Source organism: Vigna umbellata, chromosome 4 (genome assembly GCF_029865625.1).
Source record: "Vigna umbellata cultivar VRB3 chromosome 4, Vumbellata_1.0, whole genome shotgun sequence".
NCBI lineage: Eukaryota > Viridiplantae > Streptophyta > Magnoliopsida > Fabales > Fabaceae > Vigna > Vigna umbellata.
In genome coordinates, this window is record NC_142168.1 from 44,212,687 (window position 1) to 44,231,941 (window position 19,255).

The following is a 19,255-nucleotide window of genomic DNA, read 5'->3' on the forward strand; positions in this document are numbered from 1 at the left end:
AAAGAAAAATAGTTACCGTCGTCGTTTGTACAGATCTAACAGAAGGGATTTCATTGATATAAATTCTATTAAGTGAGGACTTAATTGATACACTTTTTAAAGGTTAGATTAATTTGACATTTAGAGCGAAACTAGAGACAAAATAACATATTAAACCATTTTTTTTACTCAATTGAATTATTATTATTATTTTTTAAAAAGTTGAACAATGTTGAATTCAATTTACTTGTAATTTATTTTATTTTATTTATTAAAAAGTATTGCAAAATATACTATTTATTTTATAAAATTGATTTCTTCCTTACCAGAAACTAATTCATCTTGTATTGTGTGATTACTGTGTTGTTTAAAATAAAAAAAAGTTTATTTTCTGTGTTGTTGTTTGGAAATGTATAAAGTTGTTTTTGTTCTTTACATGAGTGGAAGTAATAAACGAATGTTGGAAGAGAATTTAGAAGGCAAAAAGGGTGCAAGAGGAAAATTTGCATGTGTCATAAAGAACTATATCTTGATTTTAAAGAAGAAGAACTTGAAGAAGACACGTTGAAATTTAAATAACCTATGATAAAGTTGAAAAATAAACATTTGGAAGAACATATTTTCTCGAGGCTCACGATACTCCATAAAAATTGAAATTCAAGGAATATAAAAATCATAGTTTGAAGCATAATTATACAATAGTTTAAACAATTAAAAATATTTATAATTCTTTTAAATACAAACAATTTGTTTTCATATTTTTTAAATTTAAAGTTATTTTTAGACTTAATGTCTTTATCTCCTTTCTTTATGTCTCCTTATTATAAAAGAAGGAGATCTTTAACAAATTACAAAATCTTACTCCAAAAAATATGAGCATTGAATAGTATGTCCAAGAAATGGAAAGTCACTTTGATGAAAATCAATGTAGAAGAAACATCTATGGCTATAATGACTAGACTCTTGAATGAATTAAATAGGAAGATTCAAGATGCGGTAGAAATTCACCATTTTTTATATTTATTTGATTATTTTTTATTTTTTGAAAAATATAAAAAAATATTTTTTTATATATGTGAAATGTAAATGTTTTCACCTTATTTTTATCCTTGTTTTTAAGATGTAAAATGGAAGAGTTGAGGAAGAAGTAGAAGAAGGAAAAATAATGGGAGATGAATACCAACTTCCACAAAGAACCCTATGGAGCAACGCAGAGAGAAGATGCTTAAACCTTCTCCAATGCAAGACAAAGAGCGTTACCACCCTTCTTCAAATCCACGCCTTTATGCTCCGACATTCTTTCCACAACAACCTCAACCTCCTCACCGCTTTCATCACCACCTGCGCCTCCCTCGCCGTCGTCTCCCCTACGCGCCATCACGCGCTCGTACAACACGCGCGCTCCTTCTTCGACCTCGTCCGCATCCGCGACACCTTCCTCTGCAACTCCATGATCGCTACTCACTTCGCGGCTCGCCAGTTCTCCGAGCCTTTCACCCTCTTCCGAGACCTTCGCCGCAAAACGCCGCCTTTTACGCCTGATGGGTACACCTTCACCTCGCTCGTGAAGGGTTGCTCGGGTCGTGTGGCCAGGCGGGAGGGTTCGCAGCTTCACGGGGTGGTTTTAAGAAACGGGCTTTGCTTTGATTTGTACGTGTCAACTGCTTTGGTGGATATGTATGTGAAGTTTCGGATTTTGGATGATGCCAAGAAGGTGTTTGATGAAATGTCTGTAAAGAGCATGGTTTCGTGGACCGCGGTTATTGTGGGGTATGCGAGGTGTGGGAATATGGGTGAGGCTAGGAGGCTTTTCGATGAGATGGAGGATCGGGACGTTGTTGCTTTCAACGCAATGATTGATGGGTATGTAAAGACGGGATGTGTGGATTTGGCGAGGGAGTTGTTTGATGAGATGGAGGAGAGGAACGTGGTTTCTTGGACTAGTATGATTTCTGGGTATTGTGGTAATGGTGATGTTGAAAATGCTAGGTTGATGTTTGACGTTATGCCGGAAAAAATTTGTTTACTTGGAATGCCATGATTGGAGGCTATTGCCAGAATAGAAGGTCTCATGAAGCGTTGGAGTTGTTTCGTGAAATGCCGACGGTATTGGTGGAGCCAGATGAGGTAACTGTTTTGTGTGTTCTTCCCGCTGCGGCTGATTTGGGTGCGTTGGATTTGGGGGGCTGGATTCACAGGTTTGCCCAAAGGAAAAAGTTTGATAGGTCTGTTCGTGTTGGCACTGCTTTGATTGATATGTACGCAAAATGTGGTGAAATTATGAAAGCGAAATTGGTTTTTGAGGAGATGAATGAGAGGGAAACGGCTTCGTGGAATGCTTTGATAAATGGTTTTGCAGTCAATGGCTGTGCCAAGGAAGCATTGGAGGTGTTTGCTAGGATGATGGAAGAAGGGTTTGGACCAAATGAGGTAACTATGATTAGTGTACTATCTGCTTGCAACCATTGTGGTTTGGTGGAGGAAGGAAGAAGATGGTTCAACGAAATGGAGAGATTTGGAATTGTGCCTGAGATTGAGCATTATGGTTGTGTGGTTGACCTTCTAGGAAGAGCTGGATGCCTGGATGAGGCTGAAAAATTAATTCAAGCCATGCCTTATGATGCTAACGGGATAATACTGAGTTCTTTTCTCTTTGCTTGTGTTTACTTCAATGATGTATCGAGGGCAGAGAAAGTTCTTAAAGAGGTGGTGAAAATGGATGAGGATGTTGCGGGAAACTATGTGATGTTGAGAAACATGTATGCTACGGAGCAAAGGTGGAGAGATGTGGAGGGTGTTAAACAAATGATGAAGAAAAGAGGAACAAGTAAAGAGGTGGCTTGCAGTGTTATTGAGGTGGATGGAAGCTTTAGAGAATTTGTGGCTGGTGATTACTTGCATTCACATATGGAGGCTATTCAGTTAACCTTGGGGCAGTTAAGCAAGCACATGAAAGTTGAATTAGTCGGTTGACAATGGAAACACAGAAAGCTGAAAGGAAAGGTCAAAAGGAAGTAAATGAAAATTGAAAGAGTCACAACATGTGTATTTCTGTATCCCTTTCATAATTTGTTGTCCATTTGATAATCAGGCTGCTGACTCAAGTAAATGGTGCGCAAGTTGGAAACACACCCGGAATTTTATTATCAGGAGGCAACTCCAAAAGTAACAAACAATAGCATGTGTTAATTCCAGTCAACAGTTCAGATAGAATCCTGAGGTAAAACTACAAATCTATATAGAGAAGAATACAAACAGTACCTATAGTACTTTCTCCATAAAATTGCAATTACTATCAAGCACCAGATACATACATTACACTAGATGATTCCAACTCAGATTCATGAAGAGTCTCCTTTGATTCATTAAGCTCAGGTGGTTGAATTTCCTGCAACGGTTGACAGTGATAAGTGCGGCCTGTTTTTCTCAAAATTTTGGGTTTCATTAAAATTGCAAGGATGATCATCGGCAGGCTTGCTTGAAGGATTGCACCTCTATTCCAGCAAATTGATCGGCCCAGTGTTAAAAAACTACTAATCTTAAATAGAAACATCTAAAACAGTGGATGAATAAAACAAACTTGACACCTTCGTATCATCAGAAGCTAATAGAGATTCAGATTTTACTGGTGAACCAATAAAAAAATCATCTTCATCCATCGGACACATGTCATCATCGTTGTCGTCTGCTCTCACATAGGAATCTCATATAGGAATCTGCTTTATGATACACAGTTGAGAACTATATGCTATGTATACAAGGAATGAAAAATGGCCCCTATAATTTGTATATATAAATAATTGCTTGCTTTGCTTTCACTTTTGGTGTGTAACTCCCCACACCAACCGATGTTTAGCATGGCTTTGTTGACAATCCAAGCTGTTTTTGTTCTACTAAGCTAAATTTAGGCCTTTATGTGTGCAAAATATAATTTGATTGTTATTAAATTTTGAAAGCGGTTATTATTTCAACTAGGTAAATAATTATTAGGCATTTGTTGCCATCCTCTTTTTCCTCCAACAATAGCTTATATAGACATCTTTAGTTGAATAATGAGAGGCATACCTGATTCACATGCATTTCATTATTTCATTTATTTGGAACTGTTTAACTGTGACCAAATCTTAGTGCTCAGGTGTTTGCAATGTAAATGAACAATGTTCTGCTATCATGAATTTGACAGGACTCTGAAAATGAGGTCATTGACTCTGTTGGCTATTTTTGTTTTCTTTATAGAAAGGCTATTTTGTTTCTAAATTCGTATTCAGATATCCCAAGTTAAAAAATGGCAGCAGTTACGTTCATCTTTTATTCCTGTTGAAATATGATATTAGATAATGAAGGAGGTAAATAGGTTCTTGAATTTATATAGTGTATCCTGATGTGATGTCATAAAACAATGCTCACGCACTTATGCCTTTTATACTTCAAGTTAGATTGCATACTGAAATGCTAACCCTAATCAAAGGGTCAATTAACTTGCTGTAATTGGCTAAAGAAAATCCCTTTGAATAAGGATCCTAAATGATAGAATTTCTGAAAGTTAGGTAGCACAATGATAAGTAAAATAATAAAAGTGATCCTACCCTACTATTGTCATTCTCTTGTAAATAGTTTTTAGATGTTCCTAAATGTTTCCAAATTTCAGAGATTGTCATCGTTTAAGTTTAATGCTGGAAGTTCTTGATCAAGAAGCAACAGCTCTTTATTCATTCAAATCACAAACTCAGAGGCTTGAAGCTCTTCATCAATTTAAATCAGGAAAGGTTTCTGTACTGCTAGCAACTGATGTTGCCAGTCGTGGATTGGATATTCCTACAGTTGACCTTGTTATCAACTATGATGTTCCAAGGTTACCTTTTCTTGTGCCAATTTCTTTACCTTCTTAATAGACATTTGAAGCATTTCAATTAGCATATTGCAACTATTCATCTCCAGGTTTCCACGGGATTATATTCATCGGGTTGGTCGAACGGCAAGAGCCGGTAGAGGTGGACTGGCTTTGAGCCTTGTCACCCAGGTTAGCACATGTTATATTTAAGGCTTAATTACCTACTTAGTCCCCATGTTCGGAGGTAATTTGCTGTTTAGTACCCGATTTTAAAAATGTAGGCATTTGATACCTATGTTTTGAAATTTGTATCAATTGAATCCTACCCACTTAACGCCGTTATAAATCTAACGTTTTTCTGACATCAACTTTGAATTGTGGACGAGCGGTAGTGGACGAGCGTCCGAGCACCGTTGGACGAGCGTCCTCTTCTGTTGGACGAGCGTCCTCCACTGTTGGACGAGCGTCCTCCACTGTTGGACGAGCGTCCTCCTCTTTTTGGACGAGCGTCCTCCACTGTTGGACGAGCGTCCTCCACTGTTGGACGAGCGTCCTCCTCTGTTTGGACGAGCGTCCCTCACTGTTGGACGAGCGTCCTCCACTGTTGGACGAGCGTCCTCCTCTGTTTGGACGAGCGTCCCTCACTGTTGGACGAGCGTCCTCCACTGTTGGACGAGCGTCCTCCTCTGTTTGGACGAGCGTCCTCCACTTTTGGACGAGCGTCCTCCACTGTTGGACGAGCGTCCTCCTCTGTTTGGACGATCGTCCACAACCGCTCGTCCACAATTCAAAGTTGATGTCAGAAAAACGTTAGATTTATAACGGCGTTAAGTGGGTAGGATTCAATTGATACAAATTTCAAAACATAGGTATCAAATGCCTACATTTTTAAAACCGGGTACTAAACAGCAAATTACCTCCGAACATGGGGACTAAGTAGGTAATTAAGCCTATATTTAATATTAAAGCTTGTATATTTGTTTGTTATTTGAATTGAAGTTTGCAAGTATTGAATTTGTACCTAATACCTAAGAATTTTTGTTTGTAATAAATTGTTAAATTTGAGAGGCCTGTTGCTTATGCAACATCACACTTGAGTGTTGATGTGGCGACTAAACTCATTTAATACTATAGTCGAGAGATACAACTTGTTATTCTGGGTAAAACCTAGGATTAGCACGTCATTCATTTTGAGTGAGCCATGGAAATGGGCATGACACAACCCTCCTCATTTGCCCAAGCTTGAAATCAACAATGTTACCATAGACAGTTATATAATTCAACAATTAAATTGATAAATTTTTGCATCTCTGAAAGTTATTAAAGGTGTCATTTCACTAATTTGACACTTAATGACCATTACCATCTAAATTTAGCTTAAAGGGGATATTATGAATCTAACCAACTAAACTATAATACCTGCTATGGTTGACGTGAATTGGTTTCTGAGATTTATAGGGGGACCATAGGTGATGGAAGCATCCTTGCAATTCAATCACAAGAACTTCCAAAACCAGAGAAGGCAGCGGTTAGTTGGATGACGATGAGGTACGGTAAGTGTTTGATGAATGTTTCAATGAAGGTGTATGAGTAGATCAAGGAATCTCAAGCTCCGAAAGCCTTCCAATAGGGAAGGAAGCTAGAGGAGAACGTGCAGAATAGGCACAAAGTGTTTGAACTCTGAAAGAATGTCTGGAGAAATCTCAACAGCATATCATTATCAATTCAAAGTTGATTTTACAAAGGATGAAGCCCCCTATTTATAGATGAAGGAGAACTTCTAAGACGTGTGATGCAAGCTATTCTAAAGGCACGTGATGCAATGAAAAGAAGCTTGGGAAGCAAGCTAAGTTTGCCAGCTAAGCAGAACTGCAGAGGAAGATGGAGTTGCTGTCTGCAGTGTTCATGCATCTGAGCGTAACAGCAACATCTTCAATTTTATCTCCTTTGCTTTTCCTTGCTTGGTTACTCCTCCAAGTGTTTTGCCAAGCTTTATTTAATGACCTACAAAACAATGTAAAGTTATTTAAAGAGGAAGAAGATTTTAGTAATTAATACTCCATAAGAGCAAAGTAGTTAGTGCTCCCTCTTCCTCTTGGATTCTCTTAGACATGGCTCTTGTTAAAGGTCCTATGTTGAGCTTGGATGGTCCTCCATCAGTCCCTCCCTCTTGAAAAAGATCTGTCCCCAGATCTTGGGAACCCTGTTGGGCATCTCCTATGAAAGGAATTAGATCACAAATGTTAAAAGTAGGACTGACGCTATAACTTTCAGGAAGGTCTAACTGATATGCATTATCATTTATTGTCTTGATCACTTTGAAAGGACCATCACCTCTAGGGCTTAATTTGGATTTGCGTTGAGAAGGAAATCTATCCTTTCTCAAGTGAAGCCAAACTAAGTCTCCTTCTTTTAAGAGTACTTGTTTTCTCCCTTTGTTGTTGTATTCAGAATACTTTTGAGTTTGTTTTTCAATATGTGTTTTAACCTTTTCATGCAACTTTTTGATGAACTCCGCTTTAGAAAGACCTTCTTTATGAAGAAAAGAAGATGTTTCTGGAAGGGGAAGTAGATCAAGAGGTGTGAGAGGGTTAAAACCATAAACAACCTCAAAAGGAGAAAGTTTAGTAGTTTTGTGAACTACTCTATTATAAGCAAACTCTATATGAGGTAGATGATCATCCCAATTTTTAATATTGCCCTTCAACATTACCCGTAATAGAGTAGATAGAGACCTATTTACTACTTCTGTTTGCCCATCAGTTTGTGGGTGACATGTAGTAGAAAATAGTAGTTTAGTTCCTAGCTTGGCCCAAAGTGTTTTCCAAAAGTAGCTAAGAAACTTAACATCTCTATCAGAAACTATAGTTTTGGGTAAACCATGCAATTTAACAACTTCTTTAAAGAAGAGTTTTGCTATATAGCTAGCATCATCTACTTTGTGGCAAGGTATAAAATGAGCCATTTTACTAAATCGATCAACCACCACAAAGATAGAATCAAAGCCCTTTTGAGTTCTGGGTAGACCTAAGACAAAATCCATACTAATGTCTTCCCAAGGGGTACTAGCTATGGGAAGAGGAAGATAGAGTCCATGAGGCATTACTTTAGACTTAGCTTGTAAACAAACTATGCAACTAGAACAATGCTTTTGGACATCTATTCTCATGTGTGGCCAATAAAATTTGCATTTCAAAGTATGAAGAGTTTTATCAACTCCATGATGACCCATGAGTCCTCCACCATGACTTTCTTTGATAAGAAGCTTTCGAATAGATCCTTGGGGTATGCATAGTTTTCCTTTATTAAAAAGATACCCCTCAGAAATATAAAATCCATCGAATGGCTTCTTAAGACAAGATGCATAAGTAGATGCAAAGGTAGGATCAGATTCATAAAGTTGTTTAATGTCATCAAAACCTAGTATTTGGGATCCTAGAGTAACTAGCAATGCATGTCGTCTAGATAAAGCATCCGCAACAACATTAGTACTCCCCTTTTTATGTTTGATGACGTATTGAAACTGCTCAAGGTACTCAATCCACTTTGCATGTCGCTTGTTCAACTTTCCTTGCCCTTTAAGATACTTGAGAGATTCATGGTCAGTGTTTATTATAAACTCTTGAGACACTAAGTAATGCTCCCAAGTTTTCAATGCTCGAATGAGGGCATAAAGTTCTTTGTCATAGGTAGGATAGTTCAAAGTAGGTCCCCTAAGTTTTTCACTAAAATAAGCTATTGGATGACCTTCTTGTATAAGAACAGCGCCTATTCCTACCCCAGAAGCATCACATTCTACTTGAAAAGCTTTGGAAAAATTAGGTAAATGTAGAATGGGTGCATGTGTTAACTTATGCTTTAAGGTCTCAAAAGCTAGACTTTGTTTCTCATCCCATTTGAATGACATATCCTTCTTCAAAAGTTCATTAAGGGGAGCAGCAATAGTAGAAAAATTTTCTACAAAGCGTCTATAGAAACCTGCTAGACCTAGAAAACTTCTTACTTCTCCCACTGTTTTGAGGATAGGCCATTCTTGGATAGCTTTGATTTTGCTAGGATCAACATGTACTCCTTCTTTCCCAACTTTGAAGCCTAGAAAAGTAACACTCTCTTGACAAAAGGTACATTTGTCAAAGTTGGCAAATAAATGGTGTTGTCTAAGCAAAATCAATACTTTCCTCACATGATGAAGATGTTCTTTAAGACCTTTGCTATAAATTAAAATATCATCAAAGTAGACTACAACAAAGCTGCCTATGTATTCCTGAAGGACATGATTCATTAATCGCATGAAGGTACTAGGAGCATTGGTTAAGCCAAAAGGCATGACTAACCATTCATAAAGGCCAAATTTGGTCTTAAAAGCGGTTTTCCATTCATCTCCTTCTTTAATTCTTATTTGATGATACCCACTTTTAAGATCAATCTTGGTGAACATGTTTGCTCCATGTAATTCATCTAGCATATCGTCCAATCGAGGAATAGGGTGCCTATACTTGACTGTAATGTTGTTAATAGCCCTGCAATCTATACACATTCTCCAAGATCCATCTTTCTTAGGTACTAACAACACTGGCACCGCACAAGGGCTAAGGCTTTTCTGTATCCACCCTTTTCCCAATAAATCATTAACCTGCTTCTCTATCTCTTTGGTTTCTGTGGGGTTAGTCCTATAGGCTGGCCTATTAGGAAGACTGGCTCCTGGAATTAAATCAATTTGATGTTCAATTCCCCGAAGAGGTGGTAAACCACTTGGAACCTCTTTAGGAAATAAATCATCAAACTCTTTCAAAAGCTTTTGTAACCCCTTTGGATGAGAATCAAGTGGATGATTTATGGAAAGAAGTGCCTCCTTACAATAGAGGAGAAAGTGAGGTTGTCCAAGGAAAAGATTTTTGGAAGTGTGTGGTGGAACAACTTCATTGGTTGAGGCACTTTCAACCAAACTCAACTTCTTCTCTTTGGAAACTTTATTAGAGTAAAGTTTCTTCTCACCATCCAACTTCTTCTTAAGTATTATTTGATCCTCTCGCACTTGTGATGGTGTAAGAGGACTCAAGATAATCTTTTTGCCTTTATGTTGAATGGTGATCTTGTTGGTGACTCCATCATGCAAAGCCTGTTTGTCAAATTGCCAAGGTCGTCCAAGTAAAATGTGACCCGCTTCCATTGGAACAATATCACAAATGATTTGGTCTTCATACTTGCCTATGGAAATGGGAACACTTACTTGTTCCTTAACAACTATTCCTTCATCCTCTTTTATCCATTGAAGTTTGTAAGGGTTAGGATGAGGAGTAGGAGTTAAGCCTAGCTTTTCAACCATTCTAGTGCTACAACAATTACAACAAGAACCACTATCCACAATCATAGAACATGTTTTATCAAGAACTTTGCAGCGAGTGTGAAATAGGTTTTCTCGTTGAGTTTGTTCTAACTCAACATGCTTTGCCTCAAGGAGTCTCCTAACCATGAGAAGATCTCCATCGCAAGGTGGAGCTTCATGTTCCTCTTCAGATGAGGACAACTCAGACACACTAGAGGATGACTCCTCACTATTACTTTTATGTTCAAGGATATAGGTTGACTTTTTAAAGTGACACTCAGTTGAATAGTGTCCTCTGGCCCCACATTTGAAACATCTAGTCTCCCTACCTCTGGTATCTCTGGGTGGTTCTCTTGGAATTCTTTGATCTTTTCCTTTAGAGCTTTCTTTTTCCCTTTTTAGCTCTCTATCTTTACTTTTGAACTTATCTTGTGTCCTTTCTTGCTCTCTCTCCTTTGTTTCCTCATATCTGGGAAAGCTACCCTCCCTCTTAAGATCTCTCCTATATGATGATGTGGTAGGGTAGGTTCTTTTTGTGGAAGCTTTTCTCCTGTTTTGTTCTTCCACTCTCACACATAGCTGGACAAAATCATTTAGATCTAAGTAAGGTAAGAGTTCTACCTTATCTCTAATCTCATAGTTTAAACCACTCTGGAATCTAGCTATGGTGAATCTCTCCTCCTCTTTGATTCCCGCTCGCAACATGAGTAACTCTAATTTTTGCCTATATTCTTCAACACTCATGTTTCTTTGTTGAAGTCTATGGAGCTTGTCCATGACTTCTCTAGCATAATAGGCTGGGACATGTCGCCTGTGTAAGGCTGCTTTCAACTCATTCCAATATTGGATTTTGTAGTCGCCATTCATCCTTTGGTCCCTTATGATGGATGTCCACCAATAAAGGGCTGCACCTTGAAAGGTTAAGGTGGCTAGGGTCACTCTCCTCCTATCATCTATGTTGTAGCATTCAAAAATTTGTTCAACCTTCATCTCCCACTCAAAGTATTCTTCAACATTATCTCTACCATAGAAAGGAGGAAGGTCAAGCTTAGGTTCTCCATGATGTTCTCTATGGTTGTGATGTCGCCTAGGAGGGTGTTGATAGTGATCATAAGGTTGGTAAGTATGGTGATCACTATGGTGGGAATGATCATCGTGATCATAATTTTGCCTATGAGAGTGAGTTCCCTGTGTGTGCCTGCTTTGATTGATAGTAAGAGTGGCGACTATTTGCCTTAGCTCATTCAACTCAGTCTTGGTTCTATTGAGCTCTTCTCGCAACTCTATGTTCTCTTGATCTTGAGTGACATTACCTTGAACACTAGAGTGACTCATGCTTGTGAAGTAGAGAAATTGTTTTCACAATGATTTGAAAACCTTGCACAAGTATGAATCAAAACTTTTGAAAAGAGAATTTGAGGTGTTTTTGGTAAATGACTTCTATAGAGATTCTAAAGGTGATGAAACCGAATAGCTCCCAGGAAGGAGAGGTGAGTCACAATGGACAAGCTTAGAAACCTTGTCCTTCCTTAGCCAGAGTGTCTCCTGACGCTTCTCACCCAAGTTTCTAGATAGAAGTCATTCAAAACCTTTTTGGAATGCAAAGATGTTATGCTCCTAGAAACCAAACGAAGGTTTAACTATGTGAAACGCGTTCCTAAGTATCACGGAGACTTAAAACATAAAAGACAATCAAGCAAGAAAATAAATGAATGGAAATGGAAGACAATGATAACCGGCCCTATGTGAAAGTGCAAGTGACACTTGGAGCCCCTTGACACACTTTCACTCTAATAAGTGGGAACTAACTATTACAATGTTGCTTAGTAGACTTGGAATTGCTTGGATAGCATTTTTCCAAGTTACTTTAAGTTTGAGAAATGTAAAGCAATTAAACTCCAAAGGTTCCGTGATACAAAGCTGAAAATTGGAGAAAAATGAGCTATTCTATTATACAAGGAAGGCTACCAAATCTGAATGTAGTGTAGCTCCAAAAGTATGTGAATTTTTTTTTTTTTTTTTTTTTTTTTGGTGTGAAGGGTGGGGAAATGCTGCTGAAACTGCACAAGAATGCAGCTTGGAGACAACCTTTGTAGCCAATTCTACAAACTCTCCACTTCCTAGTATGCTACCCTCTTGGAGGAAACTTGTTGGAACTTGGATCACCTCAAAATGAAGTCACACTCCACTGTCAAACACTGAAACCGTGAGGTGATGTAAAATCTGTTGCACTAGAAATTAGTTAACCAAAAACCACTAGAAATTAGTTAACCAAAAACCAGTTTTTAAACATAGTTTGGAAGCCAAAAATGATGAATGCAAGTGATATACGGCTAGAACAACAGGTAGCACTCAAAAGGAACCTAGGATAGGGTCTAGAACAGATTATAAAAGCAAGAAAAGACTCAAAACAGTGAGGAAAATCTGTGCTGTAAAACTGTTTGATGTAATTTCCAAACTGTTTGTCAAAATGCCACAAAGAACTGTAGAACTTGTGTTTTCTGGTTTTTGATGTGTAAACTGGATTGCAGTGATTTAATTGCCTTTTTCAGATTGGTTTACACCTGTGTATGGATTTAATTGTGTTTGGGACAAGATCCCCAGCTTTTGCCAAACCAGTTTACAATTTGAATATGAGATGGTGGCTAAAAATATGACAACAGCAGTATGGAATTTGAATGGCAGTGAAGTCAACTGCTCAATGACACTTCAAGCAGCTTTAGATCATCTTAATAGGTGTGTCCAAGCACTCAATCAGCAAAGAAATTGACTGCTGTAAAAGATGACAAGTGCACTAATTAAACATGAGGAAAATTTGGTGATGCAGCAAGTCAATACCAATTTGGCTCAAAATTTACCATATGAACAGTAACCAACCAATTTCAATTCACCAAAAATGACTCCAAACTCAATGAAACTGATCTAAAACAGACAAGATCTCAATATGAGGTGTGCACTTGCATATTTCAAGTAAAATGATGGTTCAAGATGTGAAATGATACCTTGGCTATGAAAAGAGCAATTGGACAGTGCAAACAGGTTTTAAATGATCAAATGAATGTGTTCAAACAGTGGCAATGCACAGAAACATTCACATGCTCGAAATCATAGTCAGAGTTGCTAATTATGCAGCAAAAAAAAACTAGAAATCTGCATTAGAATTGAAACAAAATTGCATAGAATCAAGGCTGGCTGGATCAAAAAAGATAGAAGAATGGTCCTATGCACTAGATCTAGCTTAGAAAAGATGAGCTAGAAGATTAAAATGGCCTAAGACAGATCAATTAAATCAGCACGGTGCAGAAAGCTTTGGAACAACTGTGACAGCACTAGAATCCAGATTTAAATCAACTCAACTACTGATTTTACAATTCTGTGAGTATTGTGAGTTGTTATACTTCTAGCAATGCTTAAGAACATCACAAAAACTCGTACAAAGCTTAAGAATCAATAAATCTGAATCAAAACAGATTACAAAATATAAACCTAGAACTTGACTTTTTTTTGCAGAATTTGTAACCAATAACAGTGTGCACTGCTGTTAACTCAAATGATCAAGCTGATTTGATGTCATTGCTTTATAGGATCAACATAGAGCTTAGTAGATGCACACGACTCAAAGAAAACGGAAAAAAAAAACGAAGCTGAAAACAGTAGCAATTACTTGACAGAATTAAAACTGCAGTAATTTTCTGCACATGACCGTGAGACAAAACGGAAATGATGAATTTAGATGAATTGGATTCAATTAAAAGAATTGCACCGATTAAAATGAAGAACAAACACTAACGAACAGTGAATAGAATCAAACATTCACTCAAACACATAATCAAACCAGAAAAACAAAATGGAACAGTGACATATATGAACAGTACAAGACGGGAAAAAAAAACAGAGGAATGGATACGAGACACTTAGCTCTTGAAGCGTGACTGAAACGACTGGCTCTTGATGCCAAATGATGGAAGCATCCTTGCAATTCAATCACAAGAACTTCCAAAACCAGAGAAGGCAGCGGTTAGTTGGATGACGATGAGGTACGGTAAGTGTTTGATGAATGTTTCAATGAAGGTGTATGAGTAGATCAAGGAATCTCAAGCTCCGAAAGCCTTCCAATAGGGAAGGAAGCTAGAGGAGAACGTGCAGAATAGGCACAAAGTGTTTGAACTCTGAAAGAATGTCTGGAGAAATCTCAACAGCATATCATTATCAATTCAAAGTTGATTTTACAAAGGATGAAGCCCCCTATTTATAGATGAAGGAGAACTTCTAAGACGTGTGATGCAAGCTATTCTAAAGGCACGTGATGCAATGAAAAGAAGCTTGGGAAGCAAGCTAAGTTTGCCAGCTAAGCAGAACTGCAGAGGAAGATGGAGTTGCTGTCTGCAGTGTTCATGCATCTGAGCGTAACAGCAACATCTTCAATTTTATCTCCTTTGCTTTTCCTTGCTTGGTTACTCCTCCAAGTGTTTTGCCAAGCTTTATTTAATGACCTACAAAACAATGTAAAGTTATTTAAAGAGGAAGAAGATTTTAGTAATTAATACTCCATAAGAGCAAAGTAGTTAGTGCTCCCTCTTCCTCTTGGATTCTCTTAGACATGGCTCTTGTTAAAGGTCCTATGTTGAGCTTGGATGGTCCTCCATCAATAGGTACTTTTAAACTGCATGGATCCTGGGTTAATGCCCTAGGTTCTTCCTTTTTGAATTATGTTAGTAACTAAATCGGTACAATCTGTATCCCAGACATACCGATGTAAGTCTGTACTTTTAAACTTGATTGTGGGTGTTGTGCAAACCTTAGAAAAATGAGTTCATACTCTAGATAATTGCCTGCTTGTCTTGTGGATGGCAGTGTCTAGGATATCTTGATGTATAACCATTTTTAAGTGTGATGACATAGGTTGTGTGGCCTCTGAATATTCATACTCTAGATAATTGCCTGCTTGTCTTGTGGATGGCAGTGTCTAGGATATCTTGATGTATAACCAATTTTAAGTGTGATGACATAGGTTGTGTGGCCTCTGAATATAAATAATTCCATTCTATTGGGAGGAGTTATTACTCAAACATATTCAGAAAATATTTGTTGATCTGTGGTTTTGCTGTGTTTTTTCGGAGGAAGTGTCTTAGTTTTTTCAATTGTTACTCATGTTCGTATAAATGAAATCATTTTAGGATTCTGATGTTGAACTTATTTGTTTGACATTTTCAGAATGATGTTGAAATTATTCATGAAATAGAAGCACTTATTGAGAAACAACTTGAAATGATTGAATACAAAGAAAGTGAGGCGCTTTCTCTCATGAAGAAGGTATGTTTTTGCTAGGCGATTTTTTGTTCTAACTATTGAATTATATATTTAATTTGTTTCCTTTTCTGTGTCTAAATAATTTTTGCATTTTCAATTATGAGCTATGTAAAGGTTTGGTTTTTTTGTTCTAAATTTCTATTTGACTTCTTAATTCTATGATGTATTGTAGGTTTTCAGTGCTAAGAATGTAGCAGAAATGAGAATCATAGATGATGGCTTTGAGGAGAAAGCTAAAGAGCAGAAAAAACAGAAACTGAAAATGCTTGCAGAGAAAGGACTGTTGAAGAAAAATAAAAGGAGAAAAAAAAATAAAGAATTCTCAGAGCAAGGGAAAGAGGTATAAAACACCGAATATCTTCTTTCTCTTCCCGTTATTGACTTGCATAATTGGCCATTTTTCCAATCGACTTGTTTACTTTGATGTATTGTGTAGGTTTTCGGTGCGAAGAATGTCGAGGAAATGAAGATGGGTAGCATTGAGAGGGAAACAAAAACTAGTGCTAAAAGAAAAAGGTTTGTTAATGAAAAAAAGTTAAATCAAAGAAGTAAAGAATTTGCACAGGGGAAGGAAAAAAACAGAAAAAAAGAGAATAGAGGCATCAGCTGATATAGCAAACTCCAAAGAAAAGGGGTAAGAAGTACATTAGTATATTTGAGTAAACGATGATTTCTAATTATGGAAAGAAAAGAGCTTAAAATCAAAAGCCGAAAGAAAAGAGAGGTATCCCGGTGGACGTAGAGAAGCTAAAGGTATTTTGGTAAATGGTTTGTTATTGTATTCGTGTCTTCCTGACTGTTTGTAGAGGTGAGATTAAACACATCTAGGCAATATTCTTCCTTTGATTTTGAGCTCTGATTTTGCCTCTTTATTTGTTTAATTTGAAGTGAAAAAACCAAACAACTGAATTTGAACCTGATGAACATTCCTAGCCGTTGAGAAGCAGGGTGTCATCAATCAATTTTGTAGCCAATTAAATACGTTGCTGATTTAGCTTCAGAAAATTGTACAGGTGGAACAAAATTGTCATATTTTGTGAATTCAATTGTTTTATTAATGTGTTGATCCTTTGTATTTGGCTTTTTTAAGAAAGTTCGTAAGTTCAAGTTTGTGAATGGAAAAACGTGAGATGGTGGACATTTTATCAAAGGTTTTTCTCAGCATTATATCATTTTCCTATCATTTATTGCAGATTTTGGGAGGATGAGGTGAAAACAATGAATAGGATGGCTAATAGTAAAAGTGACTAAAATAATCTATCCATTGAAGTGCGGGAGGCCAAGGGACGAAAGACATTAAATGACTTGTAAAGTGTTTTTATGATAATTAATGTTTTAGAAAAATGGTAAATGATGATTATGTTCCAAGGGAAGTTTTTGTATTTGGAATCAAGAAAAATCGTTTATGAATTAATACAGATTTAGTATTTCGAATTTATAATTCAAAATGTATTATTTATTTTGTAAAAGGAGAATAGAGGGGGAGAAAAAATAAAGAGATTCTGGTGGTGAGCTTGAAGAAGAAGAGGCTTGATAGAGAAGGGACACCAGTGGAGGAAGAAGGAAAAGAGAGGTGTGCCTATAGAAGAGGAAAACATTGAAAAACAAAAATAGAATATGATTTCAATTTTGACACAAAATTAGAATTGATTTTGTCTCAAGTTTTGATATATATTAATTTAAAATTTAATAAATAAATGAATATAGTTTTTTTTTAATTTAATTATATAATTTTTTTTTGACATGTTAAATATGTATTATGTTAAATTTAACTTTTAATTTGTTTATGACATTAAATTAAAAAGATTATATTAATTTATTTTTAAAGTTTGGAGATGTCAGACCTCGTAAATATATATACCCAAAACCCCTTGTGTCAGACCTTAGACACGCAAACCAAAACCTCTCCTGTCAGCTCATTAAAAACGCACCCAAAATTCTCTGCACTGACGTCAGGTGTCAAGAAACGAGGATCTGAAATTAGATAGTGGGATGCAGGTGTCAGCAGAAAAGCGGACGCTCATTTTACGTGGAAAGAAAAATGATTTTCGGAAACCTTCTTCCCACTCTCTCTGCATGCACCCTTCTTCTTCCAAAAATCTGATCTTTCATTTTCTCCTCCTTCTCACTAGAAATCCTATCTTCTCTCTAAGAAAACTAACCTTTTCTCTTCTCCGATCATCATTCAGAAACCGTAGAAGTGTTCCCGGCGACCCAAGCTTCATCTTGAACTGAACAAGTTTCAAGTTTGAGCTGGTAAGTTTTCTCCCCTTAGTCGTTCGATCTTTTGTTACATGCGAAACCAAGTTCTGGTTGCATGCAGGGGTGTAGTCTAAGTTATTTTTGATTTTTATGTGGTTCGGTTTAGTTGGAAGAGTTAAGTGATCGTTGAGGGTAGAAAGCTGTAGTCGGGCGAACCAAAAACCTACTTTTAGACCGTTCAATCACGTATCCAGGTAAGGGAAGCTTATTTAATTTAATTTGATTTGTTTGCTGTTGAACTGTCTGAACGTTCGTTTATTGGATGAGATAAAATGAAATATGAATGAATTAGGTCATAATGTATGAAATATATGAAACTTATATGATATGTGCTGTATGAGATATAAAGATTGATTATGATAGGAATTTTATAAAGTTATGAAGTTATGAAGTTATAAGTTAAGAAAAATGAGTTGGAATGTGATGAGAGGGTCGCACCTCCCACAAAAGTTGTGCATAGAAGAATGTAGTACAGTGCTAGGAACTGACTCCTAGGTCGTCTCTCAGGGACCAAATGTGGTTCAGTCTCGAGTCAAACACGTAGTGGAGGGTTTGATGGTTTTGGTTGCGCATAAAATTAAAAAGCGTTGAAATAAAATTCAAAACAGTAAAACAAAATTAAAACAGTAAAAACGAAATTGCTACAGTAAAAACGAAATTACAGCAACATAAAACAATAAAAATAAATCTGGAATATAAAACAAAAATACAGAAAACTGCAGTACAGAAAACGAAAATACAGAAATAGTAAATACAGAAAACAGTAAAATTCAAATATGGAAACAGAATTAAAATTACAGCAGCAGAATACAACAAACAAAAATACAGAAAATCATTTCAACATAAAATATAAAATATTTAAAGGCAAAAGAAATCAAAGAAAATAAAACTTATCTACCATGACCCATTCATCTACCAAAAGGAATTAAATTTTTAAATGCTTATAAAAATGACTCTTTGGCCGTGAACTCTTCATTAATTCCCTTTAAAGAAAATTAAAAAATGAATTCTTCCTTTGATGGCTCTTTGGCCGTGAGAATTTCATGAGGTGCATCCAAAGGAAAATAATGGTAACTCTTCTTCCTTCTTAGCAAAAATGCACTTCAACATAAAATGATATTTTAATCACCATAGGCTCCACTCACTTCCTAAAAGCAATTCAAAACCATGAAATGGAAAGCAATCAACGTGCACTACTCCTACTAAAGTCACCATCCTAAATAATTAAAACCCTCCATATGTTACAACACACCTCTTTCTCCTTACTAAACCGTGACACCACATCTCCTTCAACATACTTCACTTCTTTTCCCAATTAAAAATTTCACACCTCTTCATTCAATGATTAATTAAAAAGAATAAAACTTTCTAGCCTCTTGAAAGTGCTAATCACCGCATGTCTCCTTCCCCAAAACATCCCTATTACTAAATGCAAGAAAATTTAAATATACTCTTCATGCAACTAGAAGCCAACGTTGGAAGCATAGCATGTGCAGCAAGAACGCATTTCAATTCCCATTAGCTTAAATCCACTAAAATGCAATACA

The 19,255-nt window shown here is 36.7% G+C and overlaps 1 protein-coding gene and 1 pseudogene across 1 annotated transcript; both read left to right on the top strand.

The window, feature by feature from the left end:
* Positions 1 to 1,098: 1,098 nt before the first annotated feature.
* LOC148200331 (pentatricopeptide repeat-containing protein At2g44880 pseudogene) lies at positions 1,099 to 3,108 on the top strand (annotated as a pseudogene).
* Positions 3,061 to 16,510, top strand: LOC148200332 (DEAD-box ATP-dependent RNA helicase 36-like). The gene is made up of 6 exons (XM_088112536.1): positions 3,061 to 3,199; positions 4,628 to 4,831; positions 4,918 to 4,999; positions 15,351 to 15,449; positions 15,619 to 15,786; positions 15,883 to 16,510. Exons 2-6 carry the CDS (start codon positions 4,650 to 4,652, stop codon positions 16,054 to 16,056), a joined length of 705 nt encoding a protein of 234 aa, XP_087968662.1. The 5' UTR covers positions 3,061 to 3,199; positions 4,628 to 4,649; the 3' UTR covers positions 16,057 to 16,510.
* The last annotated feature ends 2,745 nt before the right edge of the window (positions 16,511 to 19,255 follow it).